Raw genomic sequence first — 16,147 nt, forward strand, 5'->3', positions numbered from 1 at the left:
CTTTATTTTTGTCATAGCTGATCATGGACAATGATTTTTGACTCTTAGCCAGAGCACACCTAGGTAAACAGCTAGGCATTACATTCTGTTTACACTGTACAAGAGCTTTGAAAAGGTTCAATTCATTCTTAACTGGAAAACGAAGCCAAAAGTCATACACTTTTTAGACACTGCTCAGGTCTGTCCTGTTTGCTCCCCTGGAGTCCGTTAGACTTGGCACCAAAATTAGTATTCCTACCAGTTCATGCAGTCCAAAATTGATGAAAAGAGTTCCATTAATAGCTTTCTGCCTCTTTTCTCAAACATGGATTTAGGCTCAAAAACCCAGACCTTTCCTACCCAAAGCTAAACTAATCAGAAATTCTCTTCTGGTAAGTTTTGTTTAAAAGCACTTCAGGAAAGGAAAAAAGAAAAAAAGGAAAAAAGAGAAAAAAAAATTGGCTCAAACACACACACCCCTCCAGGGAGCATCACAGAAATAAGAAGGAAATCCATCAAGTTTCTGGATGAGTTCCCCATTTGGTTTCTCAACAACACAGCAAGTAGACAGCTGGAAAGCACAGACTTCTGCCCTCGAGCAACTGCGTGGTAAATAGGAAGCTTCAGCTCCATTTTCCAAGCTTCCAGGGTACACCACAGCTTGCTAGGCCGGAGTTCCATCCAAGACTTAAGGCTTCCAGCAAAAGCCTCCTTTAGCAAATACATGCAAGATTAAAGACCACTTAATCACAAACTACTACCCAAACCAGTAAGGAGAAGGGAGAGAGGAAGAGAAGACAACACCAATATTATTCTTCACAGGTTCAGACAATCACCATTGCCTAGAGACTAGGACCATTAACCAGTCATGGCACCAGACTATCTAGTGCTGTCTGATAAATGAGAAGGTAGCTGGCATGGCAAAAAAAACCACCACCAAAAAACCAAACCATCACCAGCCCCATATACCTACCCTGAGACACAACAGACCAAGCAGACAGCTGAAACCCCCTGACACTGGTACCAGCTCACTGTCCACACATGCAACAGTCAAAGAGCAAGCAGCTAATATTGAGTTGCAGTTGGCCATATGAATGCATTAGCAATCACCTTCCCTCTTCCTGCTTTCCCCAGACTAAAGGTAAGCACACAACACACCACCATGGAAAAGTTATTACACTTTATGTCTTCTTGAAACAGCAGTACAAGCTGGACCACAAAAGTGTGCATGTTTCTGTCTGGACAAGAGAGATACAGCGCTGTCAAATGCACTTCATCCATAGCAATGGCAGTATATTAAAGAGAAAGTTACACATCTGCCTTTGACACAGTTTTGAAGAGGCACAAAGCAAAGGACTACAGAGGAGCCAGGACACAGCATAAGAGCATGGTGATGCACAAAAGCCAAAGTTCTGAGATCTCCTAAAGTTAATCACGCACACAAACTTTTGCGGCCATGGCACTCTCAGGATGTCTATACTGGCATTACACAAACTAGATGCTTCAATGAGAGCAAAGATTTTGTAACAGGAAAATGCAGTTACAGTCATTCTGTTTTTCCATTGTAAAGACAGAGTCGCAAATACTGCCAAGTCTGAGCAAGGTCTGCAACTCATTACAAGTCACTTCTTTCCCTTAAAAGATCAATTCCAATGCTGTCTCTAGATCTAATGAGCTAAGTTCACTCTTTATGTCTGTCAAGATTCTTTTGGAATCTTGACATCAGAACTGACAAGTTCATGCTGGGAATCCTTCCTGCTAGGAAGCATTTTCAATGGTTCTTAATATTCTGTTTGTTTGTTTGAAGTTTAGGTTCAAGATGGAAATTCTCACAAAAAAACCAAAGTTGGCCTACCTAAAATAGAGACCAACAGTTCAAATCCCTGCTTCTCACCATGCAGACCCAGCCTGAAATCTGGGACTCCCACATAGTCACAGATACACTGGCTGAAAGGGGCCCTGGGAAGTCTCCAGTCCAGCTTGCACCTGCAGCAGAACTATTGCTAACACGAGATGAGGTTAGCTTTGGTATGGTGTAGCCAAGCCTTGAAAGGGATGGAGATCTCACCAGCTTTTTGGACAACCTGTTAATTCTGCATACCAGGCAAATGTCAACACCATAACCATTCTCAAAACACAGCCTTTGTAATTGCAAAAATCAGTCTTATTTAAATTCTATATCCTAGCTGCCACACAGGAATGAGGTGAGAAGACATTTCCCTTTTTTTGACTACAGACTGGCCAGGCAGAACCTTTGGAAAGACCGAATCTATCCCTTTCCAAAACCTATTAACACATTCTCTAGTTAGTTCTGCAAATTAAGCAGTTTTCCCTAGCTAATTAATTGCACTTTTCCAGGGGTGGGGGGTTGTGGATAAAACTGAAAGGTAGAATCAAGCCTATGATTTGGCACAAGCTTGACATGCCAGTGCCAAGCACTGAAGATCAAAATATACTTTGATTAAGAATTGTCTACTTAGAAGGCATTGCCTCGAAGGAGATATATAAAACTAACAAGGAAGACTTAAGCCAAGCTGCATTTTGCCCTGGATACAAATACAGTGTCAATACAATACAGCAATACAGACCAGAGACTGGAAGAGGAAGCCAGCTTGGGAAAAGTATCTAACCACACAGTCATGGAACATGCCATGAGCTAGGAAAAGAGAGCTAAGCCTATACCGGTGTACTCCTCATGCTACAAAACCAATCCAGTAAACTGTTCCCCTCTCTGTACAAAAAACCACAAGAGGGCACCAGACAGAAAGAAGTAATGTACATTCAAAAGCCTTTTTTAGAGACCAGTCTCCTCCTGAAATGAGGAAGATGATGAACTTGAGTTACGGGCCCCTTTCAAAACTCTGGCTATAATGAAGTCATAGGCATAGATATGGTTTACTTCCTTGGCCTTGCAACCTGCCATACATCAGGCACTTCATTACAAGTTCCAGATCCCCATTCACAACAGTACAGAACTCTAACTACTTCTTTCCACTTGGCCAGGGGTGGGCAGAGAAACACTACTTTTTTCTAGCCCCTGCATCTTGTTCATTTTTCATAGCAATTGTGCTCCTACAGCATGGAAAAAAGTTAAGGTTGCTTAGTGCAATACTGCACTTTACTATCTATCAAGTCCAATAAAATTTGTGGTTAAATTAATACTTAAATGAAGAGAGGAAGTGTGATATTCTGATCTCAAGATTGCTTGGCTCCAACTCTTTAAAGGCCTAACGTCTTTGACACATGCAGAAGAGCAACCTATTGTCAGATAACACTCACATACAAGTAACTCAAAAGTGAGGCTGTTCAGTGAGTTTAGATTCAGGACCATGCAACCTTAGCACCATACATCAGTTTTCAGAAGGCAGAGTTCTACAGAAGTCCGTTCTGGAAGAACAGAACTCACCAATAATTTCTTTTCATTTTAATTAATTATATTTAAATACATTTAAATTTAAGGGAGAGGGTCCCTATTATTTAATAAAGAGAGGGTCAAAGTTGCTTCCCTTCCAACCAAGTATTTCCATGTTTTGATACTACTATTGCATTTCACTCATATCTATGTAATTAAAGTAGCAATAGTAATTTTATGTGCCCGTATCCCTAGATACAACTACGGCTTCACAAAGTCAACTTCAACCTGTCCCAAAAAATTTTTCTACTTGGGCTAACAGAAGAAAGGAAGGATCAAAAGATAGAAAAGAGCTTCTAGTATAAATTCACTGTTTAGTGCAGTTGAATATAACTTAACTGAACTTAAATTGAAGTTAATAACTTAACTTAGTTGAATATATAATATATAGCAGTTCTAAAAATAATCTTGTCTTTGTATTTTAACACAGACTACTTCCTGAGATCTTCAATTATTTTTTTTCTGAAGTTAGCTATAGTCTTTACGTATACAACTGTTTGGTTTTTATATATTAAAAACAGTTACTTGCTCCTGCATCCTGGAGAAGATACAGTTTTGTATCTAAGTAAATACCATATTTAACCAGCATCTACTTCTAGAAACAAATCACAGAATGCATGCACAAATATCCAAGTTTTAGTGTCCTCTTCAGAGTCAACTAAACTTTTCCCCCTTGCAATAGTCTTTCATTATACATTCAAAAACTGTTCCATATAAAATATTAATCAGTTACACAGGGGAAAAAAAATATAGCATTTCCACTGTAATTAATCAGTCTTTATCAGCAGCATAATTATGTTTAGAACAGCAGCACAGTAACTATTTGAAAAAAGTTTACATATTTCAAGAATCGTAGAGGTTTTTTGGGGACATGCACTAAAGTATTTCTGCATCCTACGTTTTAGGATTATTTTCAGGAATAGGGTACTACTTGTTTTTCTAATTATCATTATTTTAATATTGATCAATCTTGCATTCAAACCAGAATCACACTGACACAGAAGAAAACATACTGTGTATGAAAAGTTATGTTTTCCAAGGCACATTACTACAGCATGTATTCAGTAGGTCAAGTGTGGCATAAAGCTGTTCATTAGTTTGTTTCTTCACCAGAAGAAAAGGTTGTTCCATTAGAGCAGACACTGGTTAATAATGCCACTGGTACACCCCATTCAATCCAATGTGCAGTCATTTTGTGTGTCGGGGCACTGACTGCCACATGTCTGGCAACAGGTAGATAAGTAATAAATCCATCACACCATGTTAAGCCTTGGTAAACACACTCTTCTTCCTGTATCTGGTCTACTGATATTGTGGCAACATGATACATATTTCCAATTGTTTCAGTAGATCCAAATTCCACACTTTAATCTTTTTTTTTTTACCCACAACCAAGTGTTTTGAATAAATTTACAGAGTACATTTTAGATTTTCCATGCAGATACAGGCTCTCATGATCACTGTAGGTCCATCGCAGACTCATTCCCGTCCTGTTGCTGGAGAACACACCCCTGCTGCCCAACAACTGTTGCGTGAGAATTGAATTCATTAGGTTAATGAACCCTGAGATGCCCTTTATATAAATTCAGAACGAGTTACAAGTCAATGTACTAGAAGTCCATCACATAAAATAGTTAATAAATACTTAACTATCATTTCTGTCAAAGGAGTATCATCTCCTTCTAGAAGTAAAGTGAATGTTCTTTACTACTCAAATCCCACTTTTCTTCTGTTTAGAAAAGGGAAACTACAAACAGTCCTCCGTATACTCCAGTTTCTCCTTAATATGTAGAGTACCCCTGTACACTAAAAATTCATGGACTGCAGACTAGAGTGGAACAAGTACTTTTCAATACTAAAACAAGAAAACCACAAAAACCGTAAGGCTAAACTTCCCTACAAGTACTAGCTATTTGGAGAGAAAAAGGAAAGCAAATCCCACTAAGTCCAGAGAAGTAGCCACCAACTGGCTTTGTCAGCTGCTCTCTCCTGCGAGCCCTTGTTACTTACTCAAGCTCCAGCTCTTACACAAGTATCATATCAGTAACTCAAAGGGATTTACTGCAGGTTGCGTGCTATGAAATCAGTGTAAAGAAGTTCATGTTTGACCGTATTTTGATAGATACAATCATTAACATACCAGTTGAAGAAGCTGCATAACTTGTATTCTTGTCACAAAAACTACGTTGTCCTGAAACTAGGCTTTTTAACTAGGATGTTACAACAGCCAAGATAAATCAACATACAATTAACTCGTGTAAGAACACCTTATGTAAAAAGCAAAACCTGCCTTGAACTCCTACAAGACAGCACATGCAGGCACAGGACAGTACAGACATACCCAAATAGCACTCTACCTTATTATACATGACGTTTTATGCTTCATTTTTCCAAGCCAAAAAACCTTAGAACGCTAAAGTCCTCATTTTGCTACTAGAAAAAGAAAATTAGGGGCAAGTGCTGTCTTTATTAACATAGACTGCAAAACCGGCCCCTCTGCAATAATCCAGAATCTCATCATGGCTACTGCTATGACAGCAATTCTGCAGAAAACAAAAGCATTTGTCATATAGGTGTAGCAACAGAGATGTTCAGTCTGACTAACACCTACCTGGAAAGAGAGGTTCGGGGAAAGAAAAAAAAAATTGTAGGAGAGAGATTTCCCCCCTCTTTTGTTATCAAGCCTTTTTTAGCAAATCTCACTAGATACCATATACTGTTTAACTTCTAAACTCCAACAACTAAACTGACATACAAGGGGCTCCTGAAGTCACTCCTCCTTGCTGTAAGCCTTGTTACAGAAAGCACTGAGGACGCAACACACCACAACCCTTTTTTAGGTGCACACAGCAGCTGACATATTTCACTTCAAGGCATCATGAAGGGAGGGCTGACACATTTAGGTTGATGCTGATCATGAAGCAACCTGAACTTTAGCATTAAATGCTGATACAGCAACATAAGGTTGTGCACCAAACCACTCTATAAATGCACTCTCTCGCTCACAGGCGTATAAAAGCTGTATTTCCAGGACCAGCAAGAAGAGGGTGAATAGGACAAAGCAGACACTGTCCCTTCTAAACATAAGAACTAGGGACCAAACAAAACAACGGAGGAGCCAGGTTCAAAACAAACAAAAGGGAACTCTTCACACAGCAAGCAGTAAACTTGCAGAACACAAAGTCCTTTGGCAAGGAGGCCACAAACAGATTTACACAGGTTCAAGGGACGGTTGGAGAAATACTTGGAAGAAATCTAGTTAGAGTTACTGAATACATAAGCAACTTCTAGGCACTGAAGTTTGGGGGAGGGGAGCAGACAGTCAGGACTTGAACTTGTAGCTCTGTCATGTACCAAAATCACATGGCTTTAGCTATAGTGCCACAGGGCAGACTGTTGGTCTGAACCAATGCGATTGTTCTCATGTTCATACCCTCAAATTTGCTCCTTCTAAAGATGCTTCCCAGCTTCTATTATAACTGATCAGTAGTTGCATCTTCAGTAGAACTAGCAACCTGTTCTTCTAGGACTCAAAAATATTAGTTTAAGAATTTAAAAAATTTAGTTATAAAATACTAATAATTGTAGCAGAGCTCCTCAGCAATCCATATTAACCTACTTCCATTTTGAAAGAATCTTTGTTGTCTTTCTATGCAAAAACTCTTATGTTCATGTATTTTAAGCTTAGCCTATAGAAAACCTAATCACGGTAAACATAATTTCAAGAATTTGGATTTAAACTTAAGCTCTTAAATAATTATTTAAGAATTAAAGTTCTCTTCAGAAGTGTCATTGAGGGATTTGGGAGCACAGTTCTTCTGATCTTAACAGGACCTGTACTTCTAAGTTAAAGCCTTCTTCGAAGCTTAAAATCTATGCTCCCTTAATTAATAAGATATGGCTGTTCATACATAATTACAGGAATCCCACTGTTTCATTACAATCCCAGTCATTTCAAGTCAGGTAACCTACCGAATATTTTCCAGCGCACTTGTTAGCTGCTGTTGTGCAATATCATATAGTTTCACTTTGAAGCCTCCAGCAGCAAACACCATGGCCCAGCTGCGACCAATAAGTCCGCTGAAAAGAAAATAAATATCAGCCAATTAATAAAGAAGCATTTATTTTGGGGAAGGTGGCCTTACAAGCATTGCAATAAGGAAAACAGAGCTTGGATCTTCAATATTACATATTGATAAGAAACAAATCTCCTTTGCTAGCTGTGTAGAAGCTTCTCTGAGAGTTCGGAGAAAGATCATGAGCAAGAAATAACAAAACCAAAACAAAACAGAAAAAGGACAGCAGAATTCAAATAGCAGGAACCACTACTTTGGGACACTGGACTCAAGTATCGACAGTTTTGTCAGCAACAATCTTAACCTGGAGTTGGTGCACAGAATTACATTAAAGAGATTTTTTTTTTTTTTAAAAAAGAACACATTTGTTCAGTTCATACTCTGAAGACGGACAGCAGCCCATTGGTCCAAGAGTTCAGGATCCTGCTTCAGAGATGATCAGAAATCCTAAGGCCCAGCTACTAAAGTCATGGGTCCTCAGCAATTCAGGAAGTACCATAAGCATGTGAAAACAAAAAAAAAAAAACAAAAACAAAAACAACCAAACGTGTTTGATACTACTTTTCCACCTACTCACCTCTAGCACTACCTTTAATTTTAGATGAAGCACTCTACCATGCTGGAAGCATCCAGATCAGTCTGCCTACATCTTTTGGTGAAGTCACATTACTGAGAAATACATAGAGGAAACTTGTAGCAACTGGCAATTTTATCACACCTCTCAAAGCAATGCAGGTTTTAACTTAATTAGATTTATAGCAGGCATCAGCCTCTTCAAATGGAAGCACTGGGGCACAGTGTCATAAGCTTAAATAACCTGAGATCACAAAAAACCCCTTTAAAATTCCGTAACAGAGACAAGAGCAGAACTCCATACCCGTGACTGTTACAGTGAGGGTTTTGATAATTACATGCATTTCCTGTCATTTCCAAGATCACTGTATTTGCGGCATTGAACTTAAGCAACCTCTGGTAACTGGAAAATGCAAGGCCACTAGGGCATCAATAAAGGATTAAAAGGGGAGTAAAAGTCAGAGGTAAAGCAACAGGGTAGATGAGAAAAGAAGGAAGAGAAAACAGGAACATGTTCAGCCTTTGGTTTAAATATTAGAAAAAGGGAACAAAACAGGAAGTTGCAGGAATCAGTGGAAATAACTGGGACAAAAAAAAAAGATAAAAGAGAGTGAAACTTCATTTAGTGTTATTAAGTGGACAGTAAGTTCTCACTCAAAACTTACCATTTAGAAGAAAATACACATACAACTTCACTGTAGTAAGCCCAGACCTCAGCAGTTCTCAGGCAAACTACAGAACAAACACACTTATGAAAAAGTTAAGGTATGGGTCAAGGTTTGTTAGCTACTGTAGCCTCCTGGCTAACAAGTATTTCTAAAATAAAAGCATTTGGATCACTTAAACCTTAAAGAAGCATATCTGAGCTACCAGTACCTATAAATTAGCATAATCTCTCTCAAATTGCATTTTTTAATTGTTTCATTAAATCAGTGTTTGACAAAAAAAAAGTTTCTTTTAATACAGTTTAGGATTTCTAATACAGGTTTTTAGGATTGCAGGATTTGTTTTTCTTTTGAACTACAGAGCACACAAAACAAGTCAAGGGTAGGTACGAGACCTGCACTGTTACTCCACTAAACACGATGACAACACTACAACCTGATGTTAGCATATTTGACCCCAAGACAGTGCTTTTTGACACTTTAAGCACTGTCATTTTGGGTCCAGTCATGAAGTATTAATGACCAGTTCTGCTCACGCAACTCCTGTGGACGCTACTAGAAACAGTTTTTCTGCCTTCAGTGCAACTGCACCACAGCAGCCACAGAGAGCAAGAGTCCAGCTCTCCCAACCCTTCAAATACCTACGGTCAGTAGAAGTTCCCCGAGCACCACTGGTAAGAGCCAGCTTTGTCACCATCACATGACAGCGCTGAAACACGTGTCCTAAGACCTCACGTGGTCTCGCTAATAATGTCTGTTGTAGTCCACGCTTTTAGCTCCGAATTAGAGGTGTGAGTAGGGGGCTGTTACTGTCTGGCAGGTTTTTTCTCTTCAGTTTCAGCGTCAGCTCACGAAGAGGATGAAACAACGCATTCCCATGCAAGTCAGAAATACCACTGTATCTTGTGGCAAGAAAGTGTTACTGCAGGAGTGCCTGAGAGAAACTTAGGAGTTTCTTGACACAGTTGACAAACAGGATCTTAAAGCTGTGCTCGGATTTCTCCACTCCTCTTGCACTTACACACACAGGACATTGCAATGAAAAAGGGCAGCAGTCATTCAGACCTACAGGATGACTTACTTCGAGTAGCGATCCAGTGGATGTTTGTTTGTTTTGGGTTGTTTGGTTTTTTTAAAAGTAGCACAGAGCTGTCAGTGACTTAAGCAAAGACACTCTTTCGAAGGAGCCAAGCAGGTGCACCGCACACCGGGTTCCTGAATTCCAGCAGCAGCAGCACGAACCAGAGCTGGAGCTGGCCAGACCTCCCTCGCGCTGCTCCCCTGCCCCAGCCCTGCTCTCCCCAGCGCCGACTCCACACGCCGAAACCCACCGACTGCCCAGAGTTAGCACCTCGCTGCGGCATCCGACGCCTGCAACGGCAGGGGCAGCTGAGGCAGCGAACCCCCTCCCCACAGGCCGGACCTCGCCGGGACGGTGCCCGAGCCCCTTCGCACGTCCCCGGTCATCCGCTCCCCGGGGGCCGAGCCAGGCTGGCACCTCCTCCCCGGGGCGCTGCACCCACCCGCGGGAGAGCCTTTACCTGCCGATGATCGCAACCTGCGACGGCTCCATGCCTGCGGGGCCCAGGATCGGGAGATGCGCGATCGGGAACCAGCCCCGCGCCGCTGGTGCCACCTCCGCCTTAATGCGCGCCCGCCCCTCACCCACGGCTCCCGCCATGTAACGGCCGCCCCTATTGGCTCCTGCTACGAGCGCTCCGATTGGCTCCGCGCCGCGCCCCTCAGCGGCCGCTCGTCGAGCCGCCCGGCGGCCTTCTCTTCCCCGACGGGCCAGCGCGGCTCCCGTCGCCCACAGGCTCCCGGTCCCCTTCCCTGCACCTGCGCGGACACGGAGAGGCCTCCCCGTCTCCCCTCACCTACCCGTGGCTCTCACGTGGGCCGAGTCCCAGCTCGCCTCTTTCCGCTCCCCATGCTCCACAGGCCGCGGCGGACACGGCCATGACATCCTCTCTCACAGGATCAGCAGAGTCTTCCCCACGAACTCCATGTGCTGGCGGCGCTGCTTCAGCCCCCGTGGAAAGGCAGGCCCTGCATGTTCACCCTAAGGCTGCACCAAGAGGTAGCAGGCAAGGGTGGTCACCTGCAGAAGGAGGGGCAGGACATCAGCCTTTGCCAGGATGGAGGCCTGCCTGTCATACCCACTTCGGGGTGGGACAAGGCCAAGGTATGGGTAAAGGCCGAGGTTTTACCCGACCATTGTAAAGGGTAGACCCCTATGGCCCCGTAATCAAAGGTGTTCAGGTACCCCCAGGTGAGCTCCCCATGAAACTGAAACAGCTGAGAGAGTCTGGGCCTTGGGAGTCACAGCCGCCTTTGAGGACACAAAGTCCCCATCACACGTTGGCAAGAGACAGTGCTAGAATACATCAAACCCCATTGCGCTCTCTTTTTTGACAAGGGCACAAATGAATGCCAAAGTAAAGTTTAAATTTGGAACATACTTTCACATTAAGCAAGGCCTTCTTACTATTAAAAGTACTTTATTGAATTCTGAATTAAAAATATAAATATGCTGACCCTGGTTTTTATGCAAAAACTTTTTTAAATTGTGCAAAAATGTGACATTATAATGTCAACATAATTCTTTAAGCTGCTCTACAACATCTACTGTTCCTGTTGGCATCCTGCATTACTGATTTTTTCTAATTCTGTGTGATTCCTACTCATCTGCATATTGCTTTGTAATCATGCTGGATGTTCCTGAAAAGAAACTTGTTATCAAAGATACTTGTTATCAAAGATTATATTACTGTAGTCTTAGTGTAACTGAGAAATACTTGCAAGTTTTCTTCTGTTTCTGCCTTTCTGAAAAAAATTAAGTTGAAAATTAATACGTTCGTTCCCAGAATAAAGGTTTCATAGTTACTGACGAAGTTCAGTGAACCTTTGTTTGGGTATCATTTCTTCTAGCTTCCAAGAAAAAAATAATACACCTACATAATCATTTTGTTCACTCGTCCCCCTCACCAGCACTTTGCTAATTCCAACCACATTGAACAAGGAGACAGAGATCTCAAAAGTATAAATTCCTAAAGGCTTCACAAAGACCACTGAACAGACTGCAGGTGGAAAACCAAACTAATAGCTCCTCCAGTTCCCAACCTTAACACCACGCATGTAACCTGAGACCTGCCAGTAGCTGGGAAACGCAGGTGGAGCAAAGCGGCCATAAGTGGACTACAGGAAGATTGAAGGAGGTCAGACAGCAGCATGGAGGACGTCTGGCCATGCCAGTTCTGCTGCTCACAGCCTGGGTAGGCTGGCGTAGAACGCATCGTTTTATGATTGTAGCAAGTACCAATTTTGCTCCTTTGTAGCAAGTACCAATTTTGCTCCTTTGAAGACTAATTCAAAATGGCATGACTTGGCATGTGTTAAAAGCACAAAGACTTTTGTCTTGCCAAAGCGTAACTGAAGCAATCAATATATACTTACTTTGTGTACTCACGTTTTTACTTCAAAGAAAAACAATGACATTCCTAGAACATAAACCTAACATCTTTTGGGCTCGGGAAACATAGTTTTCAGAACAAGTTCACCATCGCTCCCATTTGGAAGTACTTAATCAGTTACTTAAATATTCTTTGACCTCCTGAGATATGTATTTGTACCTTAAGTTGTCTTAAGAACTACTAGACTATCGGAGACAAAAGCTGTTACAGATACAAAAATAGTTTCAGCAGAATTAAAAGCTCAGTTAAACTGTTCAGGAGGCGTTACTACAAGGGTTTGAGAGCTAATCACAGTTGTGATAATAGCAGTTATGATGCGCGGAAACAAACTTTACAACTCGGAGATTGAGTTATAAAGCAGGTATGTTTATTTCGGCGCCGAGTGCAAGGGGATTTCTCCTCAAAGCTTGCACACCGTTTCGATAAGCATTCGGATATTTATTATACCAAAGCATAAATATTCACAGGGTTACACAATACATATGTATAGGCTGGGGGTGGAGTTGGTTTAGAAGCTCATATAATTTTGCACAGGCTCAGATCTGTCTCTGGTGGTCTTTTACTTCTTCAGGGGTCTGATCTTCTTTTTCTGTCCTCTTAGTCATTTACGCATTTTCCTGTTTCTTATCTTTTTTTACACCCCAGCCCTTAATAAACTTTATTTTTAACAGACATTACAAGCTCCAGCCTAAATAACAAGATAAGCAAAACCCAATAATATCCAAGTGTTTAAAAGTAGATAGTTATATCCCTGTATCAGTTACAGGGCCCTTAAGTTCCACTAGTGAACAAAACAAGGGGCCTGTGGTAATGAAATCTGAATTATATTATTGTCATCTATATATTAGTGACAAACACATATAGCTCTGCATTAGTTATTTGATTAAGGTATACCAGCAGCCACATTCCCCATTGTTAGTGATGACCAGACACACTAGGGAGTCCAAACTGCCAACACATTAACAGATTAAAAGTGGAAAAAAAAGAGGTTTGCAAGAAGAAAGGAGATTACAGAGCATTAAATTCTCATAAGTGTAGTTCAAGGGAAGAAAATGTGATTTTTAAAAAAACCAAAGTTTCATTTTCATTGTGTAATAGCACATAATTTTTAGGCCCAGCACTTGCAGCCTCCAAGAATAAGGGACAGTGATTCTCCTCCCTCTTCTGCAACTTAGTTGGGAAGGAGTGAAGATACCCTAAACCAAGAAACATCAAAAACCTGTAACCGATAATGTGGTGAAAGGTCCTGGGCTCCATTAGGGAATGAACAGTAGGGCTTGTATTGGCAGCAGGAGAGGGCCAAGCAGAGCAAATATGCACTCACCAGTGTATATATTCTTTCCTCTAAGTCCAACAGTAGTAGGAGCAGACTTGACTTGTCATGTTGGGAAACTGCAAAGTTGATCCCTCCATCTTTTTAGTGTCTATTTCTTTTGAGCATGCTCCTCTGCTGCCCCACGTGAGGAGCTTAAAACTGCTACTGGCTGTGGGAAGGAGGTGGGTTTACTGCAGGGGAGGAGCAGGACGGTATAAAAGAGTTGTGGAATAAACAAGGGCAAGTTCCTAGCATTTACTGTGAGCTACAGGGGGTGGAATATGAGGGAGATGTGAATGTGAGTCCCCTTTACAGAACAGGAAGGAATCGCATGCTTCTATAATACAGTGTCCTAGCCTGAGCTTTTGGCATGGGATGAAAACAGAGGCATAGTTCACATTTGTTAAGTATTTGATTGGTTTAATACGTTACTTGCTCACCAGAGCAAACAGAAAGTAAACTTCTTTTGTAATGGACTATGGTATATTGCTACTATGAGGAGGTTGGAGGTTGCAGAGAAGAGGGTGTTGGCCTCTTCTCCCAAGTGACGAGTGACAGAACAAGAGGAAATGGCCTCAAGTTGCGCCAGGGGAGGTTCAGGCTGGATATTAGGAAAAATTTCTTTACTGAGAGAGTGGTGAGATGCTGGAACAGGCTGCCCAGGGAAGTGGTGGAGTCACCATCCCTGGAGGTGTTCAAGGAACGTGTGGACATGGCACTGCAGGACATGGTTTAATGGGCATGGTGGTGTTTGCTGGTTGATGGTTGGACTCGATGATCTTACAGGTCTTTTCCAACCTTAGGGATTCTGTGATTCTGTGATTCTGTGATATGATCCTAATGGTTCAGTGTCGTGGTTTAACATTCAGAAAACATAATGTGTTCAAATGATAGCTTTAATTTAATAACTTTATTCTTATTCTGTAGAGTTCAAACTAATGGTTTGCATACTGTAATTATAACTAGTGATTATATTAAAATTATGCTACAGTTAAAACTGTAATTTTAATTATTGGTAGTATTTTGTGCAGTTAATTTAGGTGGTCTTTCACAGTGCAAATAGTCTGATAGAAATACTACCAATATTGCTAAAATGCTGATTCTTACAGAAGCTATCTGCAGGAATCAGAAAGTAAATAGTAGCAAAATAGACATTACAAAACCATGATTCAGCAAAACTAGATTGAATTATACCCTTTAATAGTAAATATGCCTGTTAACAAGGTAATCTTCCTGTTGCAAATGTTTTTTAAACCCAAACTACAACATACACATTATTAAAACATACATATTATTCATAATGAGATTCTTCCATTAATTTGTTTTCAAATTTTATGTAAATTATTTACTTGCTTTATTAAATATAGACTATATAGTAAATTGATGTTTAGTGCAGAACTACACTGAATATTTTCTACCTTTAGAACTGTTCTGAAATGGGTCTTTTAAAACCTTAAAAATATAACTCTATAAAATACTTTTACCTAATTGATTCCTCATTAAGAACCTAACCCTGAAAACATTCTGATCCTTTTACTTACCATTGCACCAAATAGCTCTATAAACTTTATTTTCTAACTTGAATTCTCTTAATGTAATTTATATATGTGTATGCACACCAACTCAGAGATCACAAATATAAAATTGATTTTTAAATCTCCTACAAGAGACAAAAGGCTTCTTTAACTTACTGTTTCTATGTTAGGAATCATTAAGTGGAAGAACTTTATGTTAAAAAGTGCTATAGAGGTGGGTTTTTAACAGCACAGAAATAATGAGCTAATACATAAAGATTCTAACACCCATACTGTTCATACACTTGATAGCAGAGGAAAGCAACTTGCAATATGTACCTGTTGATGAGATAAATGAGCCCAGAGTATCAAGGCTGTAACGTAGACCAGTCAGCAAAATACTAAACAGTTGAAGTTTGAATTTTCAAGTATAGGAGGAGCTTGATCTGAGGGCTTTAATTTTTTTATTTTTAATTGTCTTTAAAATAAATTTAGTCACCATTAAATTCAATTACCATTGAACTCTTTTCAACTAAAAAAAAAAAGAAAATATTTTGAAAGGTTAAGTATTAGAAAGGCTTTAATTTTAAATGCATTCCGTATTTTCTTTCCCTTCAGTAATTTTTAGAGGCATGCTGACAAGATCCAGTAGTTCCCAGCACAGTAGTTAAATGCAGCTTCACTGTTTGGGGCAGTTGAGCTAGCTGAAGGGTCTCCGCATGACAGCAAAAAACTTCTGAACACCCAGTCAGTCCAGAATTCAATGCTAGAAAATTGCTTTTTAAAGATTATAATCGAGAATTACTTTTTCAATTCAGACCGTTTTCTAAAAACACCAATTAGTGGCTGATCAGACGGAACAGTTAAACTGCCAGAGCAAGGGTAAGGTACACACTAACAGTGTTTATAACAGGCAGATGGTGGCCAGTAACCCCTGAACCTGAGTTAGCTGTTTGAGTCCTTATTTGCAATGTTACTGCTGCAAAAAGACAGATACACCATGTATTGAAAGGCAAAGAAATTTGTAGTGTTTAAGAGTATAGCTTCATGGTCTCCTTAATTTGCAGTAAGTTTTCACTGAACAAATTGGATCAAGTACTTGATGTCTTGAAAGGTAACTGAACAAAAACCTAATCAGAT

General features: G+C 40.6%; 1 protein-coding gene across 3 annotated transcripts in view; it reads right to left on the reverse strand.

Annotated features, from left to right (window-relative positions):
- The window catches only part of CRYL1 (crystallin lambda 1), a 61,782-nt gene extending 51,145 nt beyond the window's left edge, over window positions 1–10,637 (reverse strand). For 2 of the 3 annotated variants that reach the window (XM_059817617.1, XM_059817603.1), the window contains exons 1-2: window positions 10,247–10,307; window positions 7,364–7,471 (exon numbers count right to left, since the gene is read on the reverse strand). In XM_059817617.1, the coding sequence (XP_059673600.1) occupies window positions 7,364–7,471; window positions 10,247–10,278 (140 nt within the window). In that variant the 5' untranslated portion in view covers window positions 10,279–10,307. Of the gene's footprint in view, window positions 1–7,363; window positions 7,472–10,246; window positions 10,308–10,599 lie in introns of those variants that run through there. The other variant, XM_059817609.1, reaches the window with a different exon arrangement.
- Window positions 10,638–16,147: the final 5,510 nt, after the last annotated feature.

Source organism: Gavia stellata, chromosome 1 (assembly GCF_030936135.1).
Source record: "Gavia stellata isolate bGavSte3 chromosome 1, bGavSte3.hap2, whole genome shotgun sequence".
In the NCBI taxonomy this organism is placed as follows: Eukaryota; Metazoa; Chordata; class Aves; order Gaviiformes; family Gaviidae; genus Gavia; species Gavia stellata.